This window comes from Salvelinus fontinalis, chromosome 40, assembly GCF_029448725.1.
Source record: "Salvelinus fontinalis isolate EN_2023a chromosome 40, ASM2944872v1, whole genome shotgun sequence".
In the NCBI taxonomy this organism is placed as follows: Eukaryota; Metazoa; Chordata; class Actinopteri; order Salmoniformes; family Salmonidae; genus Salvelinus; species Salvelinus fontinalis.
Window position 1 is genome coordinate 4,672,133 of NC_074704.1, and position 26,497 is coordinate 4,698,629.

The 26,497-nt window shown below is 44.6% G+C and overlaps 1 protein-coding gene across 1 annotated transcript; it reads right to left on the minus strand.

Annotated features, from left to right (window-relative positions):
- Nucleotides 1-25,894, minus strand: LOC129839203 (zinc finger protein ZFP2-like). Its single transcript, XM_055906511.1, has 4 exons — nucleotides 25,279-25,894; nucleotides 21,950-22,827; nucleotides 5,311-5,749; nucleotides 1-2,151 (listed from the first exon to the last, which is right to left on the minus strand). The coding sequence occupies exons 1-4, from the start codon at nucleotides 25,682-25,684 to the stop codon at nucleotides 1,361-1,363; spliced, it is 2,514 nt and encodes an 837-aa protein (XP_055762486.1). The 5' UTR covers nucleotides 25,685-25,894; the 3' UTR covers nucleotides 1-1,360.
- Nucleotides 25,895-26,497: the final 603 nt, after the last annotated feature.

The window sequence follows — 26,497 nt, forward strand, 5'->3', positions numbered from 1 at the left end:
GATGAATGTAGTTTATTATTATTCAACATCATTATTACACATCTACAAAATGGAGACCCCTCATCCTCAGTCAATGGGGATTTCCACCAACCTACATAATGGTTGGATCATTTCCACCAACCTACATAATGGTTGGATATATTTCCACCAACCTACATAATGGTTGGATCATTTCCACCAACCTACAAAATGGTTGGATCATTTCCACCAACCTACATAATGGTTGGATCATTTCCACCAACCTACATAATGGTTGGATCATTTCCACCAACCTACATAATGGTTGGATCATTTCCACCAATCTACATAATGGTTGGATCATTTCCACCAACCTACATAATGGTTGGATCATTTCCACCAACCTACATAATGGTTGGACCATTTCCACCAACCTACATAATAGTTGGATCATTTCCACCAACCTACATAATGGATGGATCATTTCCACCAACCTACATAATGGTTGGATCATTTCCACCAACCTACATAATGGTTGGATCATTTCCACCAACCTACATAATGGTTGGATCATTTCCACCAACCTACATAACGGGTGGATCATTTCCACCAACCTACATAATGGTTAATAGGTATTAGCAATAATTCACTTAATGGTGAGGAATAGAATAATAAAACATGTATCTTTTGTCAGGCTGAATGTTTGAAATATGAGGTGATTTGAGTCATGCTTCTTCAATAGTGGAATATCGACAATTAGCAGAAGACAGTCATATTCCTTTTGGAGTGATGCATTTAAATATAGTTGTCCCCAAAACTAAGAGAAATGCAACACTTATTTGTCATCACTCATATCGATATCCCTTGGAAATAAATTTCACGAGAGGGGGGGAGATGACGTTGCATATCCTGTTAAAACTAACAGATCAAAAACCACACGGAATCAGTGAATAATGTTACATCACTGGTTAGAGCACAATTTGTAGCAAACAGCGAGCTACATTTTGAAGTGTTGCATTTTAATTCAAGTGGGTCACCAACGAAGTAAGTGTAACACAACACTTTTTATGTTAAATAGTACTCTTTCAATTCAGAACCTGGATTTTTCATCATTAAAATAGTCGTACTACAATGTTAAAACATTGTGACATTATTAAAATACTCCTTCTACAATGTTAAAACATTCTACATTGTGACATCATTAAAATACTCCTACAACATTGTGACATCATTAAAATACTCATACTACAATGTTAAAACATTCTACATTGTGACATTATTAAAATACTCCTTCTACAATGTTAAAACATTCTACATTGTGACATCATTAAAATACTCCTACTACAATGTTAAAACATTCTACACTGTGACATTATTTCATTGATATCATGGAACAACTCTTTCATGTATGTATTTTCTGATGTTTGATCAGAGATCTTTTATCAGAGTATCTCTTGTCACATTGTTCACAGCTATGAGATTTCTCGCTAAGAGGGTTCTCGCCTGTGTGTGTTCGCTGGTGTCTTTTTAGTGAATCTGATCTGGGGAAACTCTTACTGCAGTCAGAACAGTGGTAAGGCTTCTCTCCTGTATGCATTCTCTGGTGTGATATCAGGTTCTTTGACTGAGTAAACTTCTTCCCACATTGATCACAGCTATGACATTTCTCTCCTGTATGGATTCTCTGATGTCTTTTGAGGTCTGATAAAGTGGTGCATCTCTTCCCACAATCAGAGCAGCTGTGACATTTCTCTCCAGTGTGTATCCTCTGGTGGGATATCAGGTTGCTTGACTGAGTAAAACTCTTCCCACATTGATCACAGCTATAAGGTTTCTCTCCTGTATGTATTCTCTGGTGTGATTTTAAATGTGCTGACAAAAAAAAACTCTTCCCACAGTCAGAGCAGCTATAAGGTTTCTCTGCTGTATGGATTCTCTGGTGTACTTTTAGGTTCTCTGCTCTTGAGAACCTCTTTCCGCAGTCAGAGCAGTGGTAAGGCTTCTCTCCAGTGTGTATTCTCTGGTGGGATATCAGGTTGCTTGACTGAGTAAAACTCTTCCCACATTCATCACAGCTAAAAGGTTTCTCTCCTGTCTGTAATCTCTGGTGTGATTGTGATTTTTTCTCTGTCACATCAGCTTCATGATGATGTTGAGGCTCCCCAGAGGATCCACAATAGTCACATCCTTCTCCTGTGTGAACAACAAAGTCAGACAGAAGGTTAAAGGCCCCAGTAGCAAAAATCCAGTTTATTTTAGCTGAAAGGTGATGCCCATGATGTTGTACAACAATGTACGTCTGTAATGAATGTTAAAATGCTTTTACAAACTTACTTGACAATTATCTTAACAAGACAGTCAAGTGAGCAACAATAGACATATTTTGTATTATTGTTTTCACAGTAGTATAGAGTATTATTCTCGGCTATAAATAAATAATTGAAGTTGCTGAAACCCTAAGCAGCGTGTCAGATTACTTTTGGTCTATTGTTGTACAGCTACAGTGCTACTCTTTGTTCACAAAAGATTAATCCTTAGGAAACATATTACTTAGAAAAGGAATACTTTTACAAAATGGATTCTCTGAACATTATCTCACCAGGTTCCCCCATTAGGCAAACCATTAACAGTATTTATCTCACCAGGTTCCCCCATTAGGCAAACCATTAACAGTATTTATCTCACCAGGTTCCCCCATTAGGCAAACCATTAACAGTATTTATCTCACCAGGTTCCCCCATTAGGCAAACCATTAACAGTATTTATCTCACCAGGTTCCCCCATTAGGCAAACCATTAACAGTATTTATCTCACCAGGTTCCCCCATTAGGCAAACCATTAACAGTATTTATCTCACCAGGTTCCCCCATTAGGCAAACCATTAACAGTATTTATCTCACCAGGTTCCCCCATTAGGCAAACCATTAACAGTATTTATCTCACCAGGTACCCCCATTAGGCAAACCATTATTAACAGTATTTATCTCACCAGGTTCCCCCATGTGTGTAACCCCGGTTATGTGAGCTATATTGGATCGAAGGTTACGTGTGTAACCCCGGTTACGTTTCACTATATCGAATCCAAGGTTACGTATGTAACCACGGTTACGTTTCACTATATCGGATCGAAGGTTACGTATGTAACCACGGTTATGTGAGCTATATTGGATCGAAGGTTACGTATGTAACCACGGTTATGTGAGCTATATTGGATCGAAGGTTACGTATGTAACCACGGTTATGTGAGTTATATTGGATCGAAGGTTACGTATGTAACCACGGTTATGTGAGCTATATTGGATCGAAGGTTACGTATGTAACCACGGTTATGTGAGCTATATTGGATCGAAGGTTACGTATGTAACCACGGTTATGTGAGCTATATTGGATCGAAGGTTACGTATGTAACCACGGTTATGTGAGCTATATTGGATCGAAGGTTACGTATGTAACCACGGTTATGTGAGCTATATTGGATCGAAGGTTAGGTATGTACGTATGTCACTCCAATATATTGGTAGCACTCCGAGGCGAAGGGATACATCCGAGGTGAGGATTGACAGATTCACTCCCGTGTACACCTGTGTCACGGCTGGGGACCGACCCTATATATAAACCCCATGGCCTGTGTCACGGCTGGGGACCGACCCTATATATAAACCCCATGGTCGCGACACACGTTCTCTTTCATTGTATCGGCGGACGTCCGTATGGTTTGAGGTACAACATTTCTGAAGTTTGCTTGGCAAGTCACTGGTAAGTGTAATATCTTACGTGGACGTATACTCACTGGCTGTTTGCAGCCTGGAGCAGCTGGCCACAACATGGCCGCCCCTCCTCTTGAGTGCTCCACTCGCTGTGTGCGGTTGATCTGTCGTACTTGTGTTTTTGTTAATGTTACACTACAACTCTGTGTGCATCCATTAGTATGGTGGCTCTTGCTGCCACAAAATGTAAATGACCTTACACAACTTGACGACTGACTTGTTCTATGTTGCACCCCGCCGTAGCGTGGGTTCTCTGCTAATTACTAATTACCGAACGACGGTGGGGTCCCTCTCCTGCCCCATCTTCTTGTGCTGGGGGACGACGGGGACGGGGACGGGGGGGGGCACTGCGTGCAGTGGAGCTACGACCTGTCAACCGTCACCGCCATAGGGATGTGCCGGGGGGACCCAGGCACTCGGGGCCCCTGACACACCCTTTCCAGGCCTCGGCCGCGTCTCCCAGTCTCAAAGGGCCTTCCGTCCTTCAGGGGCCTTCGTGTCACCACGGTGGTCGACCCCCTGAAGAAAACCCTGCGGCTGGAGATCTCCTGCCGGTCCCAGATGGTGAACAGTTTATTTAGCAGTAATAACCTGGTAAATCTAGACTGTTGAATGGTCCCAGATGGTGAACAGTTTATTTAGAAGTAATAACCTGGTAAATCTAGACTGTTGAATGGTCCCAGATGGTGAACAGTTTATTTAGAAGTAATAACCTGGTAAATCTAGACGGTTGAATGGTCCCAGATGGTGAACAGTTTATTTAGAAGTAATAACCTGGTAAATCTAGACTGTTGAATGGTCCCAGATGGTGAACAGTTTTTTTAGCAGTAATAACCTGGTAAATCTAGACGGTTGAATGGTCCCAGATAGTGAACAGTTTATTTAGAAGTAATAACCTGGTAAATCTAGACTGTTGAATGGTCCCAGATAGTGAACAGTTTATTTAGAAGTAATAACCTGGTAAATCTAGACTGTTGAATGGTCCCAGATGGTGAACAGAGGTTTATTTAGAAGTAATAACCTGGTAAATCTAGACTGTTGAATGGTCCCAGATGGTGAACAGTTTATTTAGCAGTAATAACCTGGTAAATCTAGGCTGTTGAATGGTCCCAGATGGTGAACAGTTTATTTAGAAGTAATAACCTGGTAAATCTATAATGTTGAATGGTCCCAGATGGTGAACAGTTTATTTAGAAGTAATAACCTGGTAAATCTAGACTGTTGAATGGTCCCAGATGGTGAACAGTTTATTTAGAAGTAATAACCTGGTAAATCTAGACTATTGAATGGTCCTAGATGGGACCAGAATATAATATAACTCAGAATATAACTTAGAAATGCCTAAAATGTTTCAACTGTATTTCACCATTAGAAACCAAAACATAAGCTTGTATAACACCACTGTTTATAAACTAACACTGTATAGCCTCAACCTGGTTAAACCTATCATTTTGACCTTACGGATGGCCAGTCCTATATAATTTAAAATTCAATATATAGATGCAACTGCAGATTCCCCCTTTAACACCACACATCAGTTCAACAACTGCAGAGTTTGTTCCTCTGTTTTTAAGACAGTACTTACTAGTGTTAATCAGGGAACGGTTTCTCAAAACCATCTTATGGCTAAGTTCACCTTTAGAACCATTGGATGCCTTAAGATGCGTTTGGGAAACCAGGCCCAGATATCCAGTTTCCTCCTCTTCTTCCTCCTCCTCCTTTTTCGATGTGACATTCATCTCCCCCTCCTCTTTAACTCCAAAAACTGCATCCTCCTCTTTCTCCTCCTCCTCTTCTTTTAATGTAACATCCTCCTCCTCTTTCACTCTGAACGACTCTTCCTCCTCTTTCACTGAAACGTCTTTCTCTTCTTCTTTCACGGTAACAGCCTCACCCTCTACTTGTTTTTGTATTGTAACAGCCTCGTCTTCCTCCTCCTCTTTCACGAGAGCTTCTTTCTCCGTCCAGCAGACCCCCTCTTCTGTAGCAGGGGGTGAGTAGCTTAGTGAACTCATGGTCGGAGATGTTAGCTAGCTAGGCTAATGCTAACTTAACTTCCAGCCAGATGACTAATAACAACAACACCGTAAATATGAAATTAAATCGGATAACTAACTAGACGACAGAAGAGGGTTTAAAACACAGTGGCTACTATACTATAAAGAGCTTTATTGGTTCGTCTATTTTGTCTAGCAAGCTACCGAGGTGGCTGACCATCTGTTGCTGCTGTTGAAAGAAGCGTCCCGTCCACTAGATTATACGTCACACTAGCAGCATTGCCTAAAAGCCCCAAACCGCCATCTGCTGATTGGAGTGGGCAAAATATCACAGTAAAATATTGATATGACTATAACATTTGTTGTCACCTTCAATTCTTGCACATTTTCTCATAAAAATTATATTTTAACACTGTCTGATCAGGCAAATTTGCCAAACGCCTAAACTTGGAACCAATCAGAGGTCCCGTAAAGACCCCTGGTGATGTAGGCAGCCAATGGCCTGCTATTATCTACGATGTAACTACAGCCTCTTGTGAAAACGTGAGCTGCTGTCTGATGATAAATATGTGTTTTAGAGCATTTGAAATATTCAGCATGCAATAAGAATTATCTTGATAGTATGAAGATAAAAAAACACATTAGCTTTCCTACTAAAAGAAGAAGGTAAAGACATGACCTCTAGCAGCTCGAAGAGGCTGGTGGGAGAGAGAGGAGCGAGGGACAGGGGACCGAGGGTATAAGGCTGGTGGGAGAGAGAGGAGCGAGGGACAGGGGACAGAGGGTATAAGGCTGGTGGGAGAGAGAGGAGCGAGGGACAGGGGGTATAATGCTGGTGGGAGAGAGAGGAGCGAGGGACAGGGGAGAGAGGGTATAATGCTGGTGGGAGAGAGAGGAGCGAGGGACAGGGGACCGAGGGTATAAGGCTGGTGGGAGAGAGAGGAGCGAGGGACAGGGGACAGAGGGTATAAGGCTGGTGGGAGAGAGAGGAGCGAGGGACAGGGGAGAGAGGGTATAATGCTGGTGGGAGAGAGAGGAGCGAGGGACAGGGGACCGAGGGTATAAGGCTGGTGGGAGAGAGAGGAGCGAGGGACAGGGGACAGAGGGTATAAGGCTGGTGGGAGAGAGAGGAGCGAGGGACAGGGGACAGAGGGTATAAGGCTGGTGGGAGAGAGAGGAGCGAAGGACAGGGACAGAGGGTATATGGCTGGTGGGAGAGAGAGGAGCGAGGGACAGGGACAGAGGGTATAAGGCTGGTGGGAGAGAGAGGAGCGAGGGACAGGGACCGAGGGTATAAGGCTGGTGGGAGAGAGAGGAGCGAGGGACAGGGGACAGAGGGTATAAGGCTGGTGGGAGAGAGAGGAGCGAGGGACAGGGGACAGAGGGTATAAGGCTGGTGGGAGAGAGAGGAGCGAAGGACAGGGACAGAGGGTATATGGCTGGTGGGAGAGAGAGGAGCGAGGGACAGGGACAGAGGGTATAAGGCTGGTGGGAGAGAGAGGAGCGAGGGACAGGGACAGAGGGTATATGGCTGGTGGGAGAGAGAGGAGCGAGGGACAGGGACAGAGGGTATAAGGCTGGTGGGAGAGAGAGGAGCGAGGGACAGGGGACAGAGGGTATAAGGCTGGTGGGAGAGAGAGGAGCGAGGGACAGGGGACAGAGGGTATAAGGCTGGTGGGAGAGAGAGGAGCGAGGGACAGAGGGTATAAGGCTGGTGAGAGGAGCGAGGGACAGGGACAGAGGGTATAAGGCTGGTGGGAGAGAGAGGAGCGAGGGACAGAGGGTATAAGGCTGGTGAGAGGAGCGAGGGACAGGGGACAGAGGGTATAAGGCTGGTGGGAGAGAGAGGAGCGAGGGACAGAGGGTATAAGGCTGGTGAGAGGAGCGAGGGACAGGGACAGAGGGTATAATAGTGCTCCTAGAAATAGGTTTGCTCCCAGCGTTTGATGACTCTCACCAGGTTAATGGTTTCTCTAGGCTTTGACTCTCTCTGTCTTATTCCCAACCTCTGCGACTGCAGACGAAGAAGAGGCTGCTGCTAACTGTCTCTTATAAAAGTTGAACATCTTTCCAATCATTATTCTACTAACTATTTAAAGAAAAAATATATATTTAACCTTTATTTTACTAGGCAAGTCAGTTAAGAACATTAAGAACAAATTCTTATTTACATTGACGGCCTAACTCAGCCAACACTGGGCCAATTGTACGCCGCCCGATTGGACTCCCAATCACAGCCAGATGTGATGCAGCCTGGATTCGAACCAGGGACTGCAGTGACACCTCATCTCACTGAGATGCAGTGCCTTAGAACGCTGCGCCACTCAGGAGCGATGACTGAGTGTGAGACTTGATTTCCAGAATGTACGTTTCATGCATTTACAGTACCAGTCTAAAGTTCGGACACACCTACTCAGTTAAATTTAAAAAAATATTTTTTACTATGAAATAACGTGAACCCATTCTTAAATGGAAGAAGTTTGGAAACACCAAGACTCGTCCTAGAGCTGTCCGCCCGGCCAAACTGAACAATCGGGGGAATTGGACCTTGGTCAGGGAGGTGACCAAGAACCCGATGGTCACTCTGACAGAGCTCCAGAGTTCCTCTGTGGAGATGGGACAACCTTCCAGAAGGACAACCAACTCTCCAGCACTCCACCAATCAGGCCTTTATGGTAGAGGGGCCATACGAAAGCCACTCCTCAGTAAAAGGCACATGAGAGCCCACTCAGACCATGATAAAAAATATTCTCTGGTCTGATCAAACCAAGATTGAACTCTTTGCCCTGAATGCCAAGCGTCACATCTGGAGGAGACCTGGCATCATCCCTACGGTGAAGCATGGTGGTGGCAGCATCATGCTGTTGGGGATGTTTTTCAGTGGCAGGGCCTGGGAGACTAGTCAGGATCAAGGGAAAGACGAACGGAGAAAAGGACAGAGAGATCCTTGATGAAAACCTGCTCAAGAGCACTCAGGACCTCAACTGGGGGTGAATGTTCACCTTTTAACAGAACAACGGCCCTAAGGACACAGCCAAGACAATGTAGGAGTTGCTTCGGAACAAGGCTCTGAATGTCCTTGAGTGGCCCAGCCAGAGCCGGACTTGAACAGAAAATAGCTGTTCAGCGACACTCCCCATCCAACCTGACAGAGCTTGAGATGATCCGAAGAGCAGAATGGGAGAAACTCCCCAAATACAGATGTGTCAAGCTTGTAGTGTCATACCTGTCACGCCCTGACCTTAGAGATGCTTTTTTTATGTCTCTATTTGGTTTGGTCAGGGTGTGATTTGGGTGGGCATTCTATGTTCTTTATTTCTATGATTTGTGTTTCTATGTTTTGGCCGGGTGTGGTTCTCAATCAGGGACAGCTGTCTATCGTTGTCTCTGATTGGGAATCATACTTAGGCAGCCTGTTTTGCCACCTTAGGTTGTGGGATGTTGTTTTTGTTAGCTCTGGTCAGCCTTCAAGACGCTACGTTTGTTGTTCTTTTTTTATTTTATTTTTTTTATAAAGAAGCATGAACATGTACCACGCTGCACCTACGACGATCGTTACAGAACATCCCACCACAAACGGACCAAGCAGCGTGGTAAGGAGGACTGGACGTGGGAGGAGATCCTAGCGGGGAAGGATCGCATTTCCATGGTAACAGGTGGAAGCAGATAGGAAGGCGGAGGCAGCTAGAAAGGGGGCCCAGCGTTACGAGGGGACACGGCTAGCATGGAAGCCCAAGAAGCCACTCCCCCCCCAAAGAATTGGGGGGCACACGAGTTGATTGGCTGAGTCAGGTTGGAGACCTGAGCCAACTCCTTGTGCTTACCGTGGGGAGAGTGTGACTAGTCAGGCCCTGTGTTATGCGGCTCTGCGCAGTGTATCTCCAGTGCGCAATCATAGCCTGGTGCGCTATATTCCAGCTCCCCGCATCAGCCGGGCTAGATTGGGCATCCAGCCAGGACGGATGGTGCCGGCTCAACGCATCTGGCCTCCAGTGCGTCTCTTCGGTCCAGGATATCCTGCGCAGGCTCTGCACACTGTGTCTCCGGTGCGTGTCCACAGCCCAGTGCGTCCTGTGCCAACGCCCCGCAGTTGCCGGGCTAGGGTGAGCATCCAGCCAGGACGGGTTGTGCCAGCTCTGCTCTCCAGACCTCCAGTGCGTCTCCACGGCCCAGTGATGATCCATGGCACGAAGCCTCCAGTGATGATCCATGGCACGAAGCCTCCAGTGTTGATCCATGGCACGAAGCCTCCAGTGATGATCCATGGCACGAAGCCTCTAGTGATGATCCATGGCACGAAGCCTCCAGTGATGATCCATGGCACGAAGCCTCTAGTGATGATCCATGGCACGAAGCCTCTAGTGATGATCCATGGCACGAAGCCTCTAGTGATGATCCATGACACAAAGCCTCTAGTGATGATCCATGGCACGAAGCCTCCAGTGATGATCCATTGCACGAAGCCTCTAGTGATGATCCATGGCACGAAGCCTCCAGTGATGATCCATGGCACGAAGCCTCTAGTGATGATCCATGGCACGAAGCCTCTAGTGATGATCCATGGCACGAAGCCTCCAGTGATGATCCAAGACACGAAGCCTCCAGTGATGATCCATGGCACGAAGCCTGCAGTGATGATCCATGGCACGAAGCCTCCAGTGATGATCCATGGCACGAAGCCTCTAGTGATGATCCATGGCACGAAGCCTCCAGTGATGATCCAAGACACGAAGCCTCTAGTGATGATCCATGGCACGAAGCCTCCAGTGATGATCCATGGCACGAAGCCTCTAGTGATGATCCATGGCACGAAGCCTCTAGTGATGATCCATGGCACGAAGCCTCTAGTGATGATCCATGGCACGAAGCCTCTAGTGATGATCCATGGCACGAAGCCTCTAGTGATGATCCATGGCACGAAGCCTCCAGTGATGATCCATGGCATGAAGCCTCCAGTGATGATCCATGGCACGAAGCCTCCAGTGATGATCCATGGCACGAAGCCTCTAGTGATGATCCATGGCACGAAGCCTCTAGTGATGATCCATGGCACGAAGCCTCCAGTGATGATCCAAGACACGAAGCCTCCAGTGATGATCCATGGCACGAAGCCTGCAGTGATGATCCATGGCACGAAGCCTCCAGTGATGATCCATGGCACGAAGCCTCCAGTGAAGACCCATGGCAGGGAGCCTCCAGCGACGGCCTCCAGTCCAGAGCCTCCAACGACGGTCCCCAGTCCGGAGCCTCCAGCGTTGGTCTCCAGTCCGGAGCCTCCAACGACAGTCTCGAATCCGGAGCCTCCAGCAACGGCCTCCAGTCCGGAGCCTTCAACGACAGTCTCCAGTCCGGAGCTTCCAGCGATGGCCTCCAGTCCAGAGCCTCCAACGACGGTCTCCAGTGGATGCACTTCCGCATTCAACAACCCGGTCACATTCCGCTTCGCTCCACAGGTAGTATCACACTTTCACTTCATTTCATTACAGTACAACGGTTTGATTTGTTTGATCTTAGCTAGCTACATAGCCGTCTTTGTATCAAAGATAATTGTGTAGTTTAGAGCGATTTTCTAGGTTAGCCAGCCAGCTATTTTCGTCCTTTTAACGTAACGTAACGTAATCAACACTGCTAGCTAGCTAGCTAGCTACCGAATAGCAGCACTGTAGAATCTATTACATTCAACGGAACAACGGAACGACTTGATTAGTGTAGTGTTAGCTAGTTACACAGTTGTCTTTGCTGTCCTTGTATCTAAGATAACTGTGGAGTCTAGAGTAATTTTCGGTTAGCTAGCCAGCTATTTTCGTCCGCCGCGCTGCCGTTCCCCTACCTAGTCAATACTGCTGGTCAACACCACTAACACTGCTAACACTGCCAGCTAGCCAACTTCTACCGAATAGCAGCACTGTAGAAACTATTACATTACAACTGAACGATTTGATTAGTGTAGTGTTAGCTGGCTAGTGTTAGCTAGCTACATAGTTGTCTTTGCTGTCCTTGTATCTAGGACAATTGTGTAGTTAGACTAATTATCTGGCCAGTTACCGAGGTTACCAGCTATCGAGGCTACCTGGCCAGCTACACTTTCAAACAAAGTCAACAACGCAGCCACTGCTAGCCAGCCTACTTCAGCAGTACTGTATCATTTTAATCATTTTAGTCAATAAGATTTTTGCAACGTAAGCTTAACTTTCTGAACATTCGAGACGTGTAGTCCACTTGTCATTCCAATCTCCTTTGCATTAGCGTAGCCCCTGTCAACTATGTGTCTGTCTATCCCTGTTCTCTCCTCTCGCTCTCATCCAACACTTCCCACACTGCCCCTACTCGGATGGTATCGCGCCGTCCCAACCTTCGCTCTCTCTCCCCCGCTACTCTCTCCTCTTCCATCCTATCATCTCTTCCCTCTGCTCAAACCTTCTCCAACCTATCTCCTGATTCTGCCTCCTCAACCCTCCTCTCCTCCTCCCTTTCTGCATCCTTTGACTCTCTATGTACCCTATCCTCCAGGCCGGCTCGGTCCTCCCCTCCCGCTCCGTGGCTCGACGACTCATTGCGAGCTCACAGAACAGGGCTCCGGGCAGCCGAGCGGAAATGGAGGAAAACTCGCCTCCCTGCGGACCTGGCATCCTTTCACCCCCTCCTCTCTACATTTTCCTCTTCTGTCTCTGCTGCTAAAGCCACTTTCTACCACTCTAAATTCCAAGCATCTGCCTCTAACCCTAGGAAGCTCTTTGCCACCTTCTCCTCCCTCCTGAATCCTCCCCCCCCCCCCCCCCCTCCTCCCTCTCTGCAAATGACTTCGTCAACCATTTCGAAAAGAAGGTCGACGACATCCGATCCACGTTTGCTAAGTCAAACGACACCGCTGGTTCTGCTCACACTGCCCTACCCTGTGCTCTGACCTCTTTCTCCCCTCTCTCTCCAGATGAAATCTCGCGTCTCGTGACGGCCGGCCGCCCAACAACCTGCCCGCTTGACCCTATCCCCTCCTCTCTTCTCCAGACCATTTCCGGAGACCTTCTCCCTTACCTCACCTCGCTCATCAACTCATCCTTGACCGCTGGCTACGTCCCTTCCGTCTTCAAGAGAGCGAGAGTTGCACCCCTTCTGAAAAAACCTACACTCAATCCCTCCGATGTCAACAACTACAGACCAGTATCCCTTCTTTCTTTTCTCTCCAAAACTCTTGAACGTGCCGTCCTTGGCCAGCTCTCCTGCTATCTCTCTCAGAATGACCTTCTTGATCCAAATCAGTCAGGTTTCAAGACTAGTCATTCAACTGAGACTGCTCTTCTCTGTATCACGGAGGCGCTCCGCACTGCTAAAGCTAACTCTCTCTCCTCTGCTCTCATCCTTCTAGACCTATCGGCTGCCTTCGATACTGTGAACCATCAGATCCTCCTCTCCACCCTCTCCGAGTTGGGCATCTCCGGCGCGGCCCACGCTTGGATTGCGTCCTACCTGACAGGTCGCTCCTACCAGGTGGCGTGGCGAGAATCTGTCTCCTCACCACGCGCTCTCACCACTGGTGTCCCCCAGGGCTCTGTTCTAGGCCCTCTCCTATTCTCGCTATACACCAAGTCACTTGGCTCTGTCATAACCTCACATGGTCTCTCCTATCATTGCTATGCAGACGACACACAATTAATCTTCTCCTTTCCCCCTTCTGATGACCAGCTGGCGAATCGCATCTCTGCATGTCTGGCAGACATATCAGTGTGGATGACGGATCACCACCTCAAGCTGAACCTCGGCAAGACGGAGCTGCTCTTCCTCCCGGGGAAGGACTGCCCGTTCCATGATCTCGCCATCACGGTTGACAACTCCATTGTGTCCTCCTCCCAGAGCGCCTAGAACCTTGGCGTGATCCTGGACAACACCCTGTCGTTCTCAACTAACATCAAGGCGGTGGCCCGTTCCTGTAGGTTCATGCTCTACAACATCCGCAGAGTACGACCCTGCCTCACACAGGAAGCGGCGCAGGTCCTAATCCAGGCACTTGTCATCTCCCGTCTGGATTACTGCAACTCGCTGTTGGCTGGGCTCCCTGCCTGTGCCATTAAACCCCTACAACTCATCCAGAACGCCGCAGCCCGTCTGGTGTTCAACCTTCCCAAGTTCTCTCACGTCACCCCGCTCCTCCGCTCTCTCCACTGGCTTCCAGTTGAAGCTCGCATCCGCTACAAGACCATGGTGCTTGCCTACGGAGCTGTGATGGGAACGGCACCTCAGTACCTTCAGGCTCTGATCAGGCCCTACACCCAAACAAGGGCACTGCGTTCATCCACCTTTGGCCTGCTCGCCTCCCTACCACTGAGGAAGTACAGTTCCCGCTCAGCCCAGTCAAAACTGTTCGCTGCTCTGGCACCCCAATGGTGGAACAAACTCCCTCACGACGCCAGGACAGCGGAGTCAATCACCACCTTCCGGAGACACCTGAAACCCCACCTCTTTAAGGAATACCTAGGATAGGATAAAGCAATCCTTCTGACCCCCCCCCTTAAAAGATTTAGATGCACTATTGTAAAGTGGCTGTTCCACTGGATGTCATAAGGTGAATGCACCAATTTGTAAGTCGCTCTGGATAAGAGCGTCTGCTAAATGACTTAAATGTAAATGTAAATGAGAGTCCCCAGTCCGGGGCCGGCAGTGAGGGTCCCCAGTCCAGGGCCTGTGGAGAGGCTCCTCAGTCCAGGGTCGGCGACGAGAGTCCCCGACTCTCTATGTTTTGGCCGGGCATGGTTCTCAATCAGGGACAGCTGACTATCGTTGTCTCTGATTGAGAATCATACTTAGGCAGCCTGTTTTGCCACCTTATGTTGTTTTTGTTAGCTCTGGTGAGCCTTCAAGACGCTACGTTCGTTGTTCTTTTGTTGTTTTGTTTGGTGTTTTTTATTTATTTATAAAGAAGCATGAACACGTACAACGCTGCACCTTGGTCACCTACGACGATCGTTACAATACCAAAGAAGACTCGAGGCTGTAATCGCTGCCAAAGGTGCTTCAACAAAGTACTGAGTAAAGGGTCTGAATACTTATGTTAATGGGATATTTACTGTTTTTACTTTATTTTTTATAAATTAGCAAAAAATCTAAAAATCAGTTTTTGTTTTGTCATTATGGTGTATTGTGATGTCATTATGGGGTATTGTGATGTCATTATGGGGTATTTTGTGTACATTGATGAGGATTTTTTAACTTAAATTTAAAAAAAAATCTATTTTAGAATAATTTGTTGAATAATAAGACCCGTTTAGAATAATAACATAATAATATGTGGGGAAATTATATTTATGTGCATATATATATATATATATATATATATATATATATATATATTTATTATTTTTATGATATTTCAAACACACAGTACATAGCATATATTCTCAGTCTCTAACTGTGCATCTCTGAGCTAAGGTTAACTCAATCATTTAATGCTAATACATCAATTGCAAGATATTAGCTCCTTGTTCCTCAACTTAATAATAATTGCATAATGGTAAACCTAGACACTTGCATCTTTTATCAAGCCCTAACCAACAATGTTTAAGTTTTAAGAACACAAAAAAAAGTTTAAAATAATTAAACAACAGCAGTAAAATAACAATAGCGGGGTACCGGTACAGAGTCAATGTGCGGGGGCACCGGTTAGTTGAGGTAATATGTACATGTAGGTACAGTTAATGTGACTATGGATAGATGATAACAACAGAGAGTAGCAGCAGCGTAAAAGAGGGGTCTGGGTAGCACTTGATTCAGGAGTCTTATGGCTTGGGGGTAAAAATCTGTTGAGAAGCCTTTTGGACCGAGACTTGGCGCTCCGGTACCGCTTGCCGTGCAGTAGCAGAGAGAACAGTCTATGACTGGGGTGGCTGGGGTCTTTGACAATTTTTAGGGCCTTCCTCTGACACCGCCTGGTATAGAGGTCTTGGATGGCAGGAAGCTTGGACCCAGTGATGCACTGGGCAGAACACATTACCTTCTGTAGTGCCTTGCGGTCGGAGGCCGAGCAGTTGCCATAACAGGCAGTGATGCAACCAGTCAGGATGCTCTCGATAGTGCAGCTGTAGAACCTTTTGAAGATCTGAGGACTCATGCTAAATCTTTTCAATCTCCTGAGGGGGAATAAGTTTTGTCGTGCTCTCTTCACGACTGTCTTGGTGTGCTTGGATCATGATAGTTTGTTGGTGATGTGGACACCAAGGAACTTGAAGCTCTTAACCTGCTCCACTGCAGCCCCGTCGATGAGAATGGGGACGTGCTCGGTCCTCTTTTTCCTGTAGTCCACAATCATCTCCTTTGTCTTGATCATGTTGAGGGAGAGGTTGTTGTCCTGGCACTACACGGCCATGTCTCTGATCTCCTCCCTATAGTCTCTCATTGTTTTTTTTTAAATTGTTTTTTTAAAATTTGTATCCCATTTTCTCCCCAATTTTTCGTGGTATCCAATCGCTAGTAATTACTACCTTGTCTCATCGCTACAACTCCCGTACGGGCTCGGGAGAGACGAAGGTCGAAAGCCATGCGTCCTCCGAAGCACAACCCAACCAGCCGTACTGCTTCTTTAACACAGCGCGCCTCCAACCCGGAAGCCAGCCGCACCAATGTGTCGGAGGAAACACCGTGTACCTGGCCCCCTTGGGTGGCGCGCACTGCGCCCGGCCCGCCACAGGAGTCGCTGGAGCGCGATGAGACAAGGATATCCCTACCGGCCAAACCCTCCCTACCCCGGACGACGCTATGCCAATTGTGCGTCGCCCCACGGACCTCCCGGTCGCGGCCGGCTGCGACAGAGCCTGGGCGCAAACCCAGAGACTCTGGTGGCGCAGTTAGCACTGCGATGCAGTGCCCTAGACCACTGCGCCACCCGGGAGGCCCAGTCTCTCATTGTTGTCGGTGATCAGGCCTACCACTGTTGTGTCGTCTGTAAACTTAATGATGGTGTTGGAGTCGTGCTTGGCCATGCAGTCCTGAGTGAACAGGGAGTACAGGAGGGGACTGAGCATGCACCCCTGAGGGGCCCTCTTTATGATGATCAGCGTAGCGGATGTGTTATTCACCACCTTTACCACCAGGGGGCGACCCGTCAGGAAGTGCAATATCAGGTTGCAAAGGGAGGTGTTTAGTCCCAGGGTCCTTAGCTTAGTAAGAGCTTTGAGGGCACTATGGTTTTGAACACTGAGCTGTAGTCAATGAATAGCATTCTCACATTGGTGTTCCTTTTGTCCAGGTGGGAAAGGGCAGTGTGGAGTGCAATGGAGATTGCATCATCTGTGGATCTGTATGCAAATTGGAGTGGGTCTAGGGCAGTTGTTCCCTAACTTTTTAAAGTCCTGTACCCCTTCAAACATTCAACCTCCAGCTGCGTACCCCCTCTAGCAGCAGGGTCAGCGCACTCTCAAATGTTTTTTGGGCATCTTGTAAGCCTCCCACACACACACTTTTTGATACATTTATTAAACATAGAATGAGTGTGAGTGTTCGTCACAACCCGGCTCGTGGGAAGTGACAAAGAGCTCTTATAGGACCAGGTCACAAATAATAATATAATAATAATCAATAAATGTTGCTCTTTATTTAACCATCTTACATATAAAACCTTATTTGTTCATCGAATAACTCACCACAGGTCAATGAGAAGGGTGTGCTTGAAAGGATGCACATAACTCTGCAATGCTGGATTGTACTGGAGAGAGTCTCAGTCTTAAATCATTTTCCACAGACAGTCTGTGCCTGTATTTAGTTTTCATGCCAGTGAGGGCTGACAATCCATTCTCACATAGGTACGTGGTTGCAAAAGGCATCAGTGTCTTAACAGCGCAGGATACTCTTGAGTGCAGCCCAATCCAGAAATCTGTCAGTGGCTTCTAATTAAATTACATTTTCACAAAACCACTTGTTGCATTTTCGATGAGGCTCTCTTGTTCAGATATCAGTAACTGGACTGGAAGCAGGGCATGAAAGGGATAACGAATCCAGTTGTTTGTGTCATCCATTTCGGGAAAGTACCTGCATAATTGCGCACCCTAAAATGATGGTCAGTAAGAAAACTTTAAGCTCGTCTCTCAATTTAAAAACAAAAGTGTCAATACTTTGCCCCTTGATAACCAGCACACTTCTTTCTGTATGTTGTAAAAGCGGTACATGGTCGCTGCCCATATCATTGAATAGTGCAGAAAATACACGAGAGTTCAGTGGCCTTGCTTTAATAACAAAGTTAACCATTTTCACTGTAGTGCTCTAAACGTCTTTCAAGCTGTCAGGCATTCCTTTGGCAGCAAGAGCCTCTCGGTGGATGCTGCAGTGTACCCAAGTGGTGTCGGGAGCAACTGCTTGCACGCGCGTTACCACTCCACTATGTCTCCCTGTCATGGCTTTTGCGCCATCAGTACAGATAACAACACATCTTGTCCACCAAAGTCCATTTGATGTCACAAAGCTGTCCAGGACTTAAAAAATATCCTCTCCTGTTGTCCTGGTTTCCAGTGGTTTGCAGAAGAGGATGTATTCCTTAATTGACCCCCCATACATTTAATGGACATATACCAGGAGCTGTGCCAGGCCCGCCATGTCTGTTGACTCATCCAGCTGTAACGCATAGAATTCACTGGCTTGTATGTGAAGCAGTAATTGTTTCAAAACATCTCCTGCCGTGTCACTGATGAGTCGTGAAACAGTGTTGTTTGATAAAGTCATTGTCTGTATAGTTTTTTGGGGCTTTTTCCCTCAGCATTGTCCCAGCCATATCCGCGGCAGCAGGAAGAACTAAGTCCTCCACTATAGTACGGGGCTTGCCTGTCCTAGCCACTCGGTAGCTCACCATATAAGACACTTCTTTTTTAAATTATTTTTTTGAGTAGACGCTTCTAGCCCCTTCTTACTAATGGTTTCTGTTGCTGTTATGCATGTCTTACCACTTGAAAGTCGTCTTAACGCTCGCTCAAAAAAAACTACAGTGGTTTATTTTTCGCTTGTTTGATGGTTCGTCGGAGGGTATTGTTGGGGTAGGTTCCTTGTTCCTTGTCAATCATTGGCTTATTGGTGAAATCAACAATCAGACAATATCTTCTTTAAGTAAATCAATCAAACCTTTACTTAAAAAATATCCTCTCCTATTGTCCTGGTTTCCAGTGGTTTGCAGAAGAGGATGTCTTCCTTAATTGACCCCCCATAAACGTAACAGACATATACCTGAGGCTGTGCCAGGTCCGCCATGTCTGTTGACTCATCCTGCTGTAACGCATAGAATTCACTGGCTTGTATGTGAAGCAGTAATTGTTTCAAAACATCTCCTGCCGTGTCACTGATGAGTCGTGAAACAGTGTTGTTTGATAAAATCATTGTCTGTATAGTTTTTTGGGGGCTTTTTCCCTCAGCATTGTCCCAGCCATATCCGCGGCAGCAGGAAGAACTAAGTCCTCCACTATAGTACGGGGCTTGCCTGTCCTAGCCACTCGGTAGCTCACCATATAAGACGCTTCTAGCCCCTTCTTACTAATGGTTTCTGTTGCTGTTATGCATGTCTTACCACTTGAAAGTCGTCTTAACGCTCGCTCAAAAAAAAACTACAGCGGCTTATTTTTCGCTTGTTTGATGGTTCGTCGGAGGGTATTGTTGGGGTAGGTTCCTTGTTCCTTGTCAATCATTGGCTTATTGGTGAAATCAACAATCAGACAATATCTTCTTTAAGTAAATCAATCAAACCTTTACTAATGCAATTGCAGACAGAAGTTGACGACACAGCACGTATGTTTCAGAGTAAGTTCTGCAAAATAAAAACGGTCCAAGTTGCTTTATTATGCTTGCAGTCAACTCCTAGTGATGCAACTGCCTACGTTAACACCTTCTACTCATGAGACCAAGCCCATGCATATACAGTTATAAAAAACTTGCAGGAGAGAACAATAGTTCCAGTGTTTTCTAAGGGCTCAGCAGTAATTGTCAGTCCTTAGCATCATCTGACCACTTTCTTATTGACCGAGTCACTGGTGCTTCCTGCTTTAGTTTTTGCTTGTAAGCAGGAATCAGGAGGATAGAATTATGGTCAGATTTGCTAAATGGAGGGCGAGGGAGAGCTTTGTACACGTCTCTGTGTGTTTGGAGTAAATGTGGTCTATTTTTTCCCCCTCGTTGCACATTTAACATGCTGGTAGAGATTAGGTAGAATGGATTTGAGTTTCCCTGCATTAAAGTCCCCGTCCACTAGGAGCACCGTCTCTGGATCAGCGTTTTCCTGTTTGCTTATGGCCGTATACAGCTCATTGAGTGCGGTCTTAGTGCCAGCATCAGTCTGTGGTGGTATTTAGACAGCTACGAAAAATATATTTGTCAACTCTCTAGGTAAATAGATATATAGCATTCACACAATAATGGAGTCAGATTGATCAATGTAGTTTATTATTATTATTCAACATCTACAAAATGGAGACCCCTCATCCTCAGTCAATGGGGATTTCCACCAACCTACATAATGGTTGGATCATTTCCACCAACCTACATAATGGTTGGATCATTTCCACCAACCTACATAATGGTTGGATCATTTCCACCAACCTACATAATGGATGGATCATTTCCACCAACCTACATAATGGTTGGATCATTTCCACCAACCTACATAATGGTTGGATCATTTCCACCAACCTACATAATGGTTGGATCATTCCAAACTAAATGGAGTCTCATCCAGTTGATGAGTATTTCTATATTACACTACAATTTCAACATGTTCAACAAAAATGTACTGGATTGGTTGAAAAGTGATAAACTTACACTATTTTTACATGATGGAAGCTATTTTTTTTACTTTAACCTTACTTTAACCTTTAACCTACTTTAAACAGGCAAGTCAGTTAAGAACAAATTATTATTGACAATGACGGCCTACCAGGGAACAGATTTTACCTCGTCAGCTCTGGGATTCGATCCAGAAACTGTTCGGTTACTGGCCCAACGCTCTAACCACTAGGCTACCTGCCGCCCTATACTGAATTTATAGTTTATCGTACTAAGATGGACCAAGATATGGGTTGCTTTTACACATATCTGTTCTTTTGTTTTGCAAGAGTCTGTTGATTGGTCGGTCATTGGGTTCATTTGATCTACAATATGTTCAAATCAAATCAAGCTTTATTTCTACAGCACATTTCAGACATGGATTCACAGGGAAAAAAACGTAATAAAAAAACTATGAAAATAAAAACTTTAATATTTACAACACAACAAACATAAGGGGATTAAAACTGTAGAATAACAAACTGAAAGACTAATGAGCATTCTAAGGAATTTTTGATTGAAATAGTAAGAATAGAATGTAATATCCAACCAGAAATATAAGCTTGTTTTACTACATTGTTTTATAAACATTTATAAAAATTGTAAGTTGGTTGCAAATGTTACATGAATTGAAAATGTTATGAAATTTTCAAAATCAAAACCAAATGTACACCCCGTTGTTAATAGGTATTAGCAACAATTAACTGAATGGTGAGGAATAATTAAACATGTATCTTTGGTCAGGCTGGATGTTTGAAATATGAGGTGATTTGAGTCATGCTTCTTCAATAGTGGAATAACTACAATTAGCAGAAGACAGTCATGTACATTTTGGAGTGATGCATTTAAATTTAGGGGTCCCCAGAACTAAGAGAAATGTAACACTTATTTGTCATCACTCATATCGATATCCCTTGGAAATAAATTTCACGAGAGGGGGGAGATGACGTTGCATATCCTGTTAAAACTAACAGATCAAAAACCACACAGAATCAGTGAATAATGTGTACATCACTGATTAGAGCACAATTTGTAGCAAACAGCGAGCTACATTTTGAAGTGTTGCATTTTAATTCAAGTGGGTCACCAACGAGGTAAGTGTAACACAGCTCTTTTTTTGTTAAATAGTACTCTTTCAATTCAGAACCTGGATTTTTCTACTACAATGTTAAACCATTCTACACTGTGACATCATTAAAATAAAACTCCTACAATGTTAAAACATTCTACATTGTGACATCATTAAAATACTCCCACTACAATGTTAAAACATTCTACACTGTGACATCATTAAAATACTCCTACTACAATGTTAAAACATTCTACACTGTGACATCATTAAAATACTCCTACTACAATGTTAAAACATTCTACATTGTGACATCATTAAAATACTCCAAATGTTAAAACATTCAACAGTGTGACATTATTTCATTGATATCATGAAACAACTCCTTCATGTATTTTCTGGTGTTTGATCAGAGATCTTTTATCAGAGTATCTCTTGTCACATTGATCACAGCTATGAGATTTCTCGCTAAGAGGGTTCTCGCCTGTGTGTGTTCTCTGGTGTCTTTTTAGTGAATCTGATCTGGGGAAACTCTTCCCGCAGTCAGAACAGTGGTAAGGCTTCTCTCCTGTATGCATTCTCTGGTGTGATATCAGGTTCTTTGACTGAGTAAAACTCTTCCCACATTGATCACAGCTATGACATTTCTCTCCTGTGTGTGTTCTCTGGTGTACAGTCAGCTGGCTAGATGAAACAAAACTCTTCCCACATTGGTCACAGCTATAAGGTTTCTCTCCCGTGTGAATTCTCTGGTGTCTTTTGAGGTCTGATAAAGTGGTGCATCTCTTCCGACATTCAGAGCAGCTGTGACATTTCTCTCCAGTGTGTATCCTCTGGTGGGATATCAGGTTGCTTGACTGAGTAAAACTTTTCCCACATTCATCACAGCTATAAGGTTTCTCTCCTGTATGTATTCTCTGGTGTGATTTTAAATGTGCTGACAAAAAAAAACTTTTCACACAGTCAGAGCAGCTATAAGGTTTCTCTCCTGTATGGATTCTCTGGTGTACTTTTAGGTTCTCTGCTCTTGAGAACCTCTTTCCGCAGTCAGAGCAGTGGTAAGGCTTCTCTCCGGTGTGTATTTTCTGGTGGGATATCAGGTTGCTTGACTGAGTAAAACTCTTCCCACATTCATCACAGCTAAAAGATTTCTCTCCTGTGTGTATTCTCTGGTGTGATTGTAATTTTTTCTCTGTCACATCAGCTTCATGATGATGTTGAGGCTCCCCAGAGGATCCACAATAGTCACATCCTTCTCCTGTGTGAACAACAAAGTCAGACAGAAGGTTAAAGGCCCCAGTAGCAGAAATCCACAGTTTATTTTAGCTGAAAGGTGATGCCCATGATGTTGTACAACAATGTACGTCCTTGATGAATGTTTAAATGCTTTTATAAACTTATTTGACAATTATCTTAACAAGACAGTCAAGTGAGCAACAATAGACATATTTTGTATTATTGTTTTCACAGTAGTATAGAGTATGATTCTCGGCTATAAATACATTATTGAAGTTGCTGAAACCCTAAGCAGTGTGTCAGATTACTTTTGGTCTCTTGTTGTACAGCTACAGTGCTGCTCTTTGTTCACAAAAGATTAATCCTTAGGAAACATATTATTTAGAAAAGGAATACTTTTACCAAATTGCCTAAATGGATTCTCTGAACATTATCTCACCAGGTTCCCCCATTAGGCAAACCATTAACAGTATTTATCTCACTAGGTTCCCCCATTAGGCAAACCATTAACAGTATTTATCTCACCAGGTTCCCCCATTAGGCAAACCATTAACAGTATTTATCTCACCAGGTTCCCCCATTAGGCAAACCATTAACAGTATTTATCTCACCAGGTTCCCCCATTAGGCAAACCATTAACAGTATTTATCTCACCAGGTTCCCCCATTAGGCAAACCATTAACAGTATTTATCTCACCAGGTTCCCCCATTAGGCAAACCATTAACAGTATTTATCTCACCAGGTTCCCCCATTAGGCAAACCATTAACAGTATTTATCTCACCAGGTTCCTCCATTAGGCAAACCATTAACAGAACAGTTAGACTGTAATAATACAGCTCTGTGAACAACGTGTCCACTCTGACAACGGTTAGACTGTAATAATACAGCTCTGTAAACGTGTCCACTCTGACAACGAGAACGGTAAGGTTGTCTGTAGTGACGCCTCAAGCACTGAGATGCAGACCGCTGCGCGGTCTAAGGTGCAAATCATAATATCTCTGAGCCTTAAACATTAAATCACATTAAACAAGTCTTTCCTCGAGCTCCTCACTCTTATAAACGTTTATGATGTAACAATGATGTGATGATGTAATTACACAATGATGTGATGATGTAATTAGATTGTTAACGTAGCTAGAACAAGCTGTGGCTCAAAGCAGCATAAACCTTTTCAGTCAGACATTCACCCTTACACTACAGAGTTGAAATATCCACCAAACACTTTGAATTGAATAACATTGCTCGCGAACTTCAGAGCTGTAATGATTTCCCACTGGCTTTGGTTAAAGGCAAATACAAACACATACTAGTAGTCATCTCTCCTACTGGAGTAGTATTAGTAGTAGTAGTAGTAGTAGTAGTCATCACTCCTGCTGGAGAGTCTCCACAATGTTACCATCTCGATGGCTTCTTCTCTAACAATTTCTCATTGGCTATTTCTGATCACCGTTCTCAAAACTTGTTGTTCCACATCTCATTGTAGATTAGGGCCGATAAAATCAAACATGTTTTAAAATATCAGGACATCTGGGACAGCTCAAAGACGTGATCGGTAGCCCTCAGACTGTGTCTCTGACCAGCTGACATTAAATGAGCGTCAGTGACGGCTGCACATCCTGAGCAGGAAACGACATGGGGATTTTTATCTCCAATCACAAAAGCTTGTCTGAAAAACATTAATAAGACAGCTAAATCAGGGGCTAAATCTTGTACTGTCCCCACAGCCTCCACAATGGATTAGTCCACTGAGACAGGAACGAATCAGACAAGTGTCTCGTGCCATAAAACATATAATTTGACGACCAACAGTCGACCAACCAAACATTCGACCAGCTGACTAAATGAAGTCATTATAGCTCTTGATTCCTATAGAATAAAACTTAGAAATGCCTCAAATGTTTCAACTGTATTACCCCACCAGAAACCAAAACATAAGCTTGTATAACACCACTGTTTATAAACAAACACTGTATAGCCTCAACCTGGTTAAAACTATAATTTTGACCTTCTGGAAGGTCCTCGTATACATAGTGAGTTCAGCGACTGTCAAGCCAACACCTTATAACCGTAATCCAAGATGTCTGAACTTCTTGACGAGGTCGCTCGGTGTTGAGTTACGGTTGCTACAATATCGTTCTCTATGAATTTGAGAGTGGTTACATTTCTCCAGCCCCCATCCGTTTACCAAACCAAGTCTCAGGCAGCCATTTTGTTGCTGTTTAAATCCTAGGTTGTCCCTTTAAAAAAGCCACAATCAATCAATCAATCAATCTGCAGTTCAAACAATAACAAAGCGGTCATTCCAAATTCATAGAGAGACCTATGGATGCAAGGACTGCCCACTGGCCGGCCATATATCAATAATTTAAAAGTCCCAATATGGATGTAGCAACTGCAGATTTCACCTTTAACACCACACATCAGTTCAACAACTGCAGAGTTCGTGACTCTGTTTTTAAGACAGTACTTACTAGTGTTAATCAAGGCCCGGTTTCTCAAAATCCTTTTACAGCTAAGTTCATTGTTTGAACCATTGGACGCCTTAAGTTGCCTTTGGGAAACCGGGCCCAGATAACCAGTTTCCTCCTCTTCTTCCTCCTCCTTTTTCGATGTAACAGTCATCTCCCCCTCCTCCTCTTTCACTCCAAAAACGGCATCCTCCTCTTTCTCTTCCTCCTCCTCTTTCACTCTGAACGCATCTTCCTCTTCTTTCACTGAAACGTCTTTCTCTTCTTCTTTCACGGTAACAGCCTCATCCTCTACTTGTTTTTGTATTGTAACAGCCTCCTCTTCCTCCTCTTCTTTCACGAGAACTTCTTTCTCCGTCCAGCAGACATCCTCTTCTATAGCAGGAGGAGAGTAGCTTAGTGAGCTCATGGTCGGGGATGTTAGCTAGCTAGGCTAATGCTAACTTAACCAGCCCGCTAGATGACCAATAACAACAACACCGTAAATCGGATAACTAACTTGACGACAGGAGTGTGTTTAAAACACAGTAGCTACTATACTCTAAAGAGCTTTATTGGTTGAGTATTTTGTCTAGCAAGCTACCGAGGTGGCTGACTGACTGTTGCTGCTGTTGAAAGAAGCGTTCCGTCCACTAGATTATACGTCACACTAGCAGCATTGCCTAAAAGCCCCAAACCGCCATCTGCTGATTGGAGTGGGTAAAATATCACAGTAAAATATTGTTATGGCTATAACTTTTGTTGTCACCTTCAATTGTTGCACATTTTCTCATAAAAAGTATATTTTAACACTCTTGTCTGTTGTCTGTTCAGGCAAATTTCAGGCAAATTTGCCGAACTCCTAAACTTGGAACCAATCAGAGGTCCCGTACATACCCCTCGTGATGTAGGCAGCCAATGGCCTGCTTTAATCTACGATGTAACTACAGCCTCTTGTGAAAACGTGAGCTGCTCTCTGATGAAGATAAACAGATATATCTAGTTCCCAAAGACTGAAATAAGATAAATATATGTTTTATAAATATAAATATCTGAAATATTCAGCTGCAATAAGAATTATCTTGATAGTATTTAGAGGTAACTCCACCATTTATCCAATGTATTGAAAGCTAGCCAATGTTACAGTTTGAATAGCCTAGCCAGCTACTGTACATGTCCATTTGTGTTTCATTAGCTACCTATCCATGTCAGTTAATAGCATTTTTAAAATCATTTTTGGCCT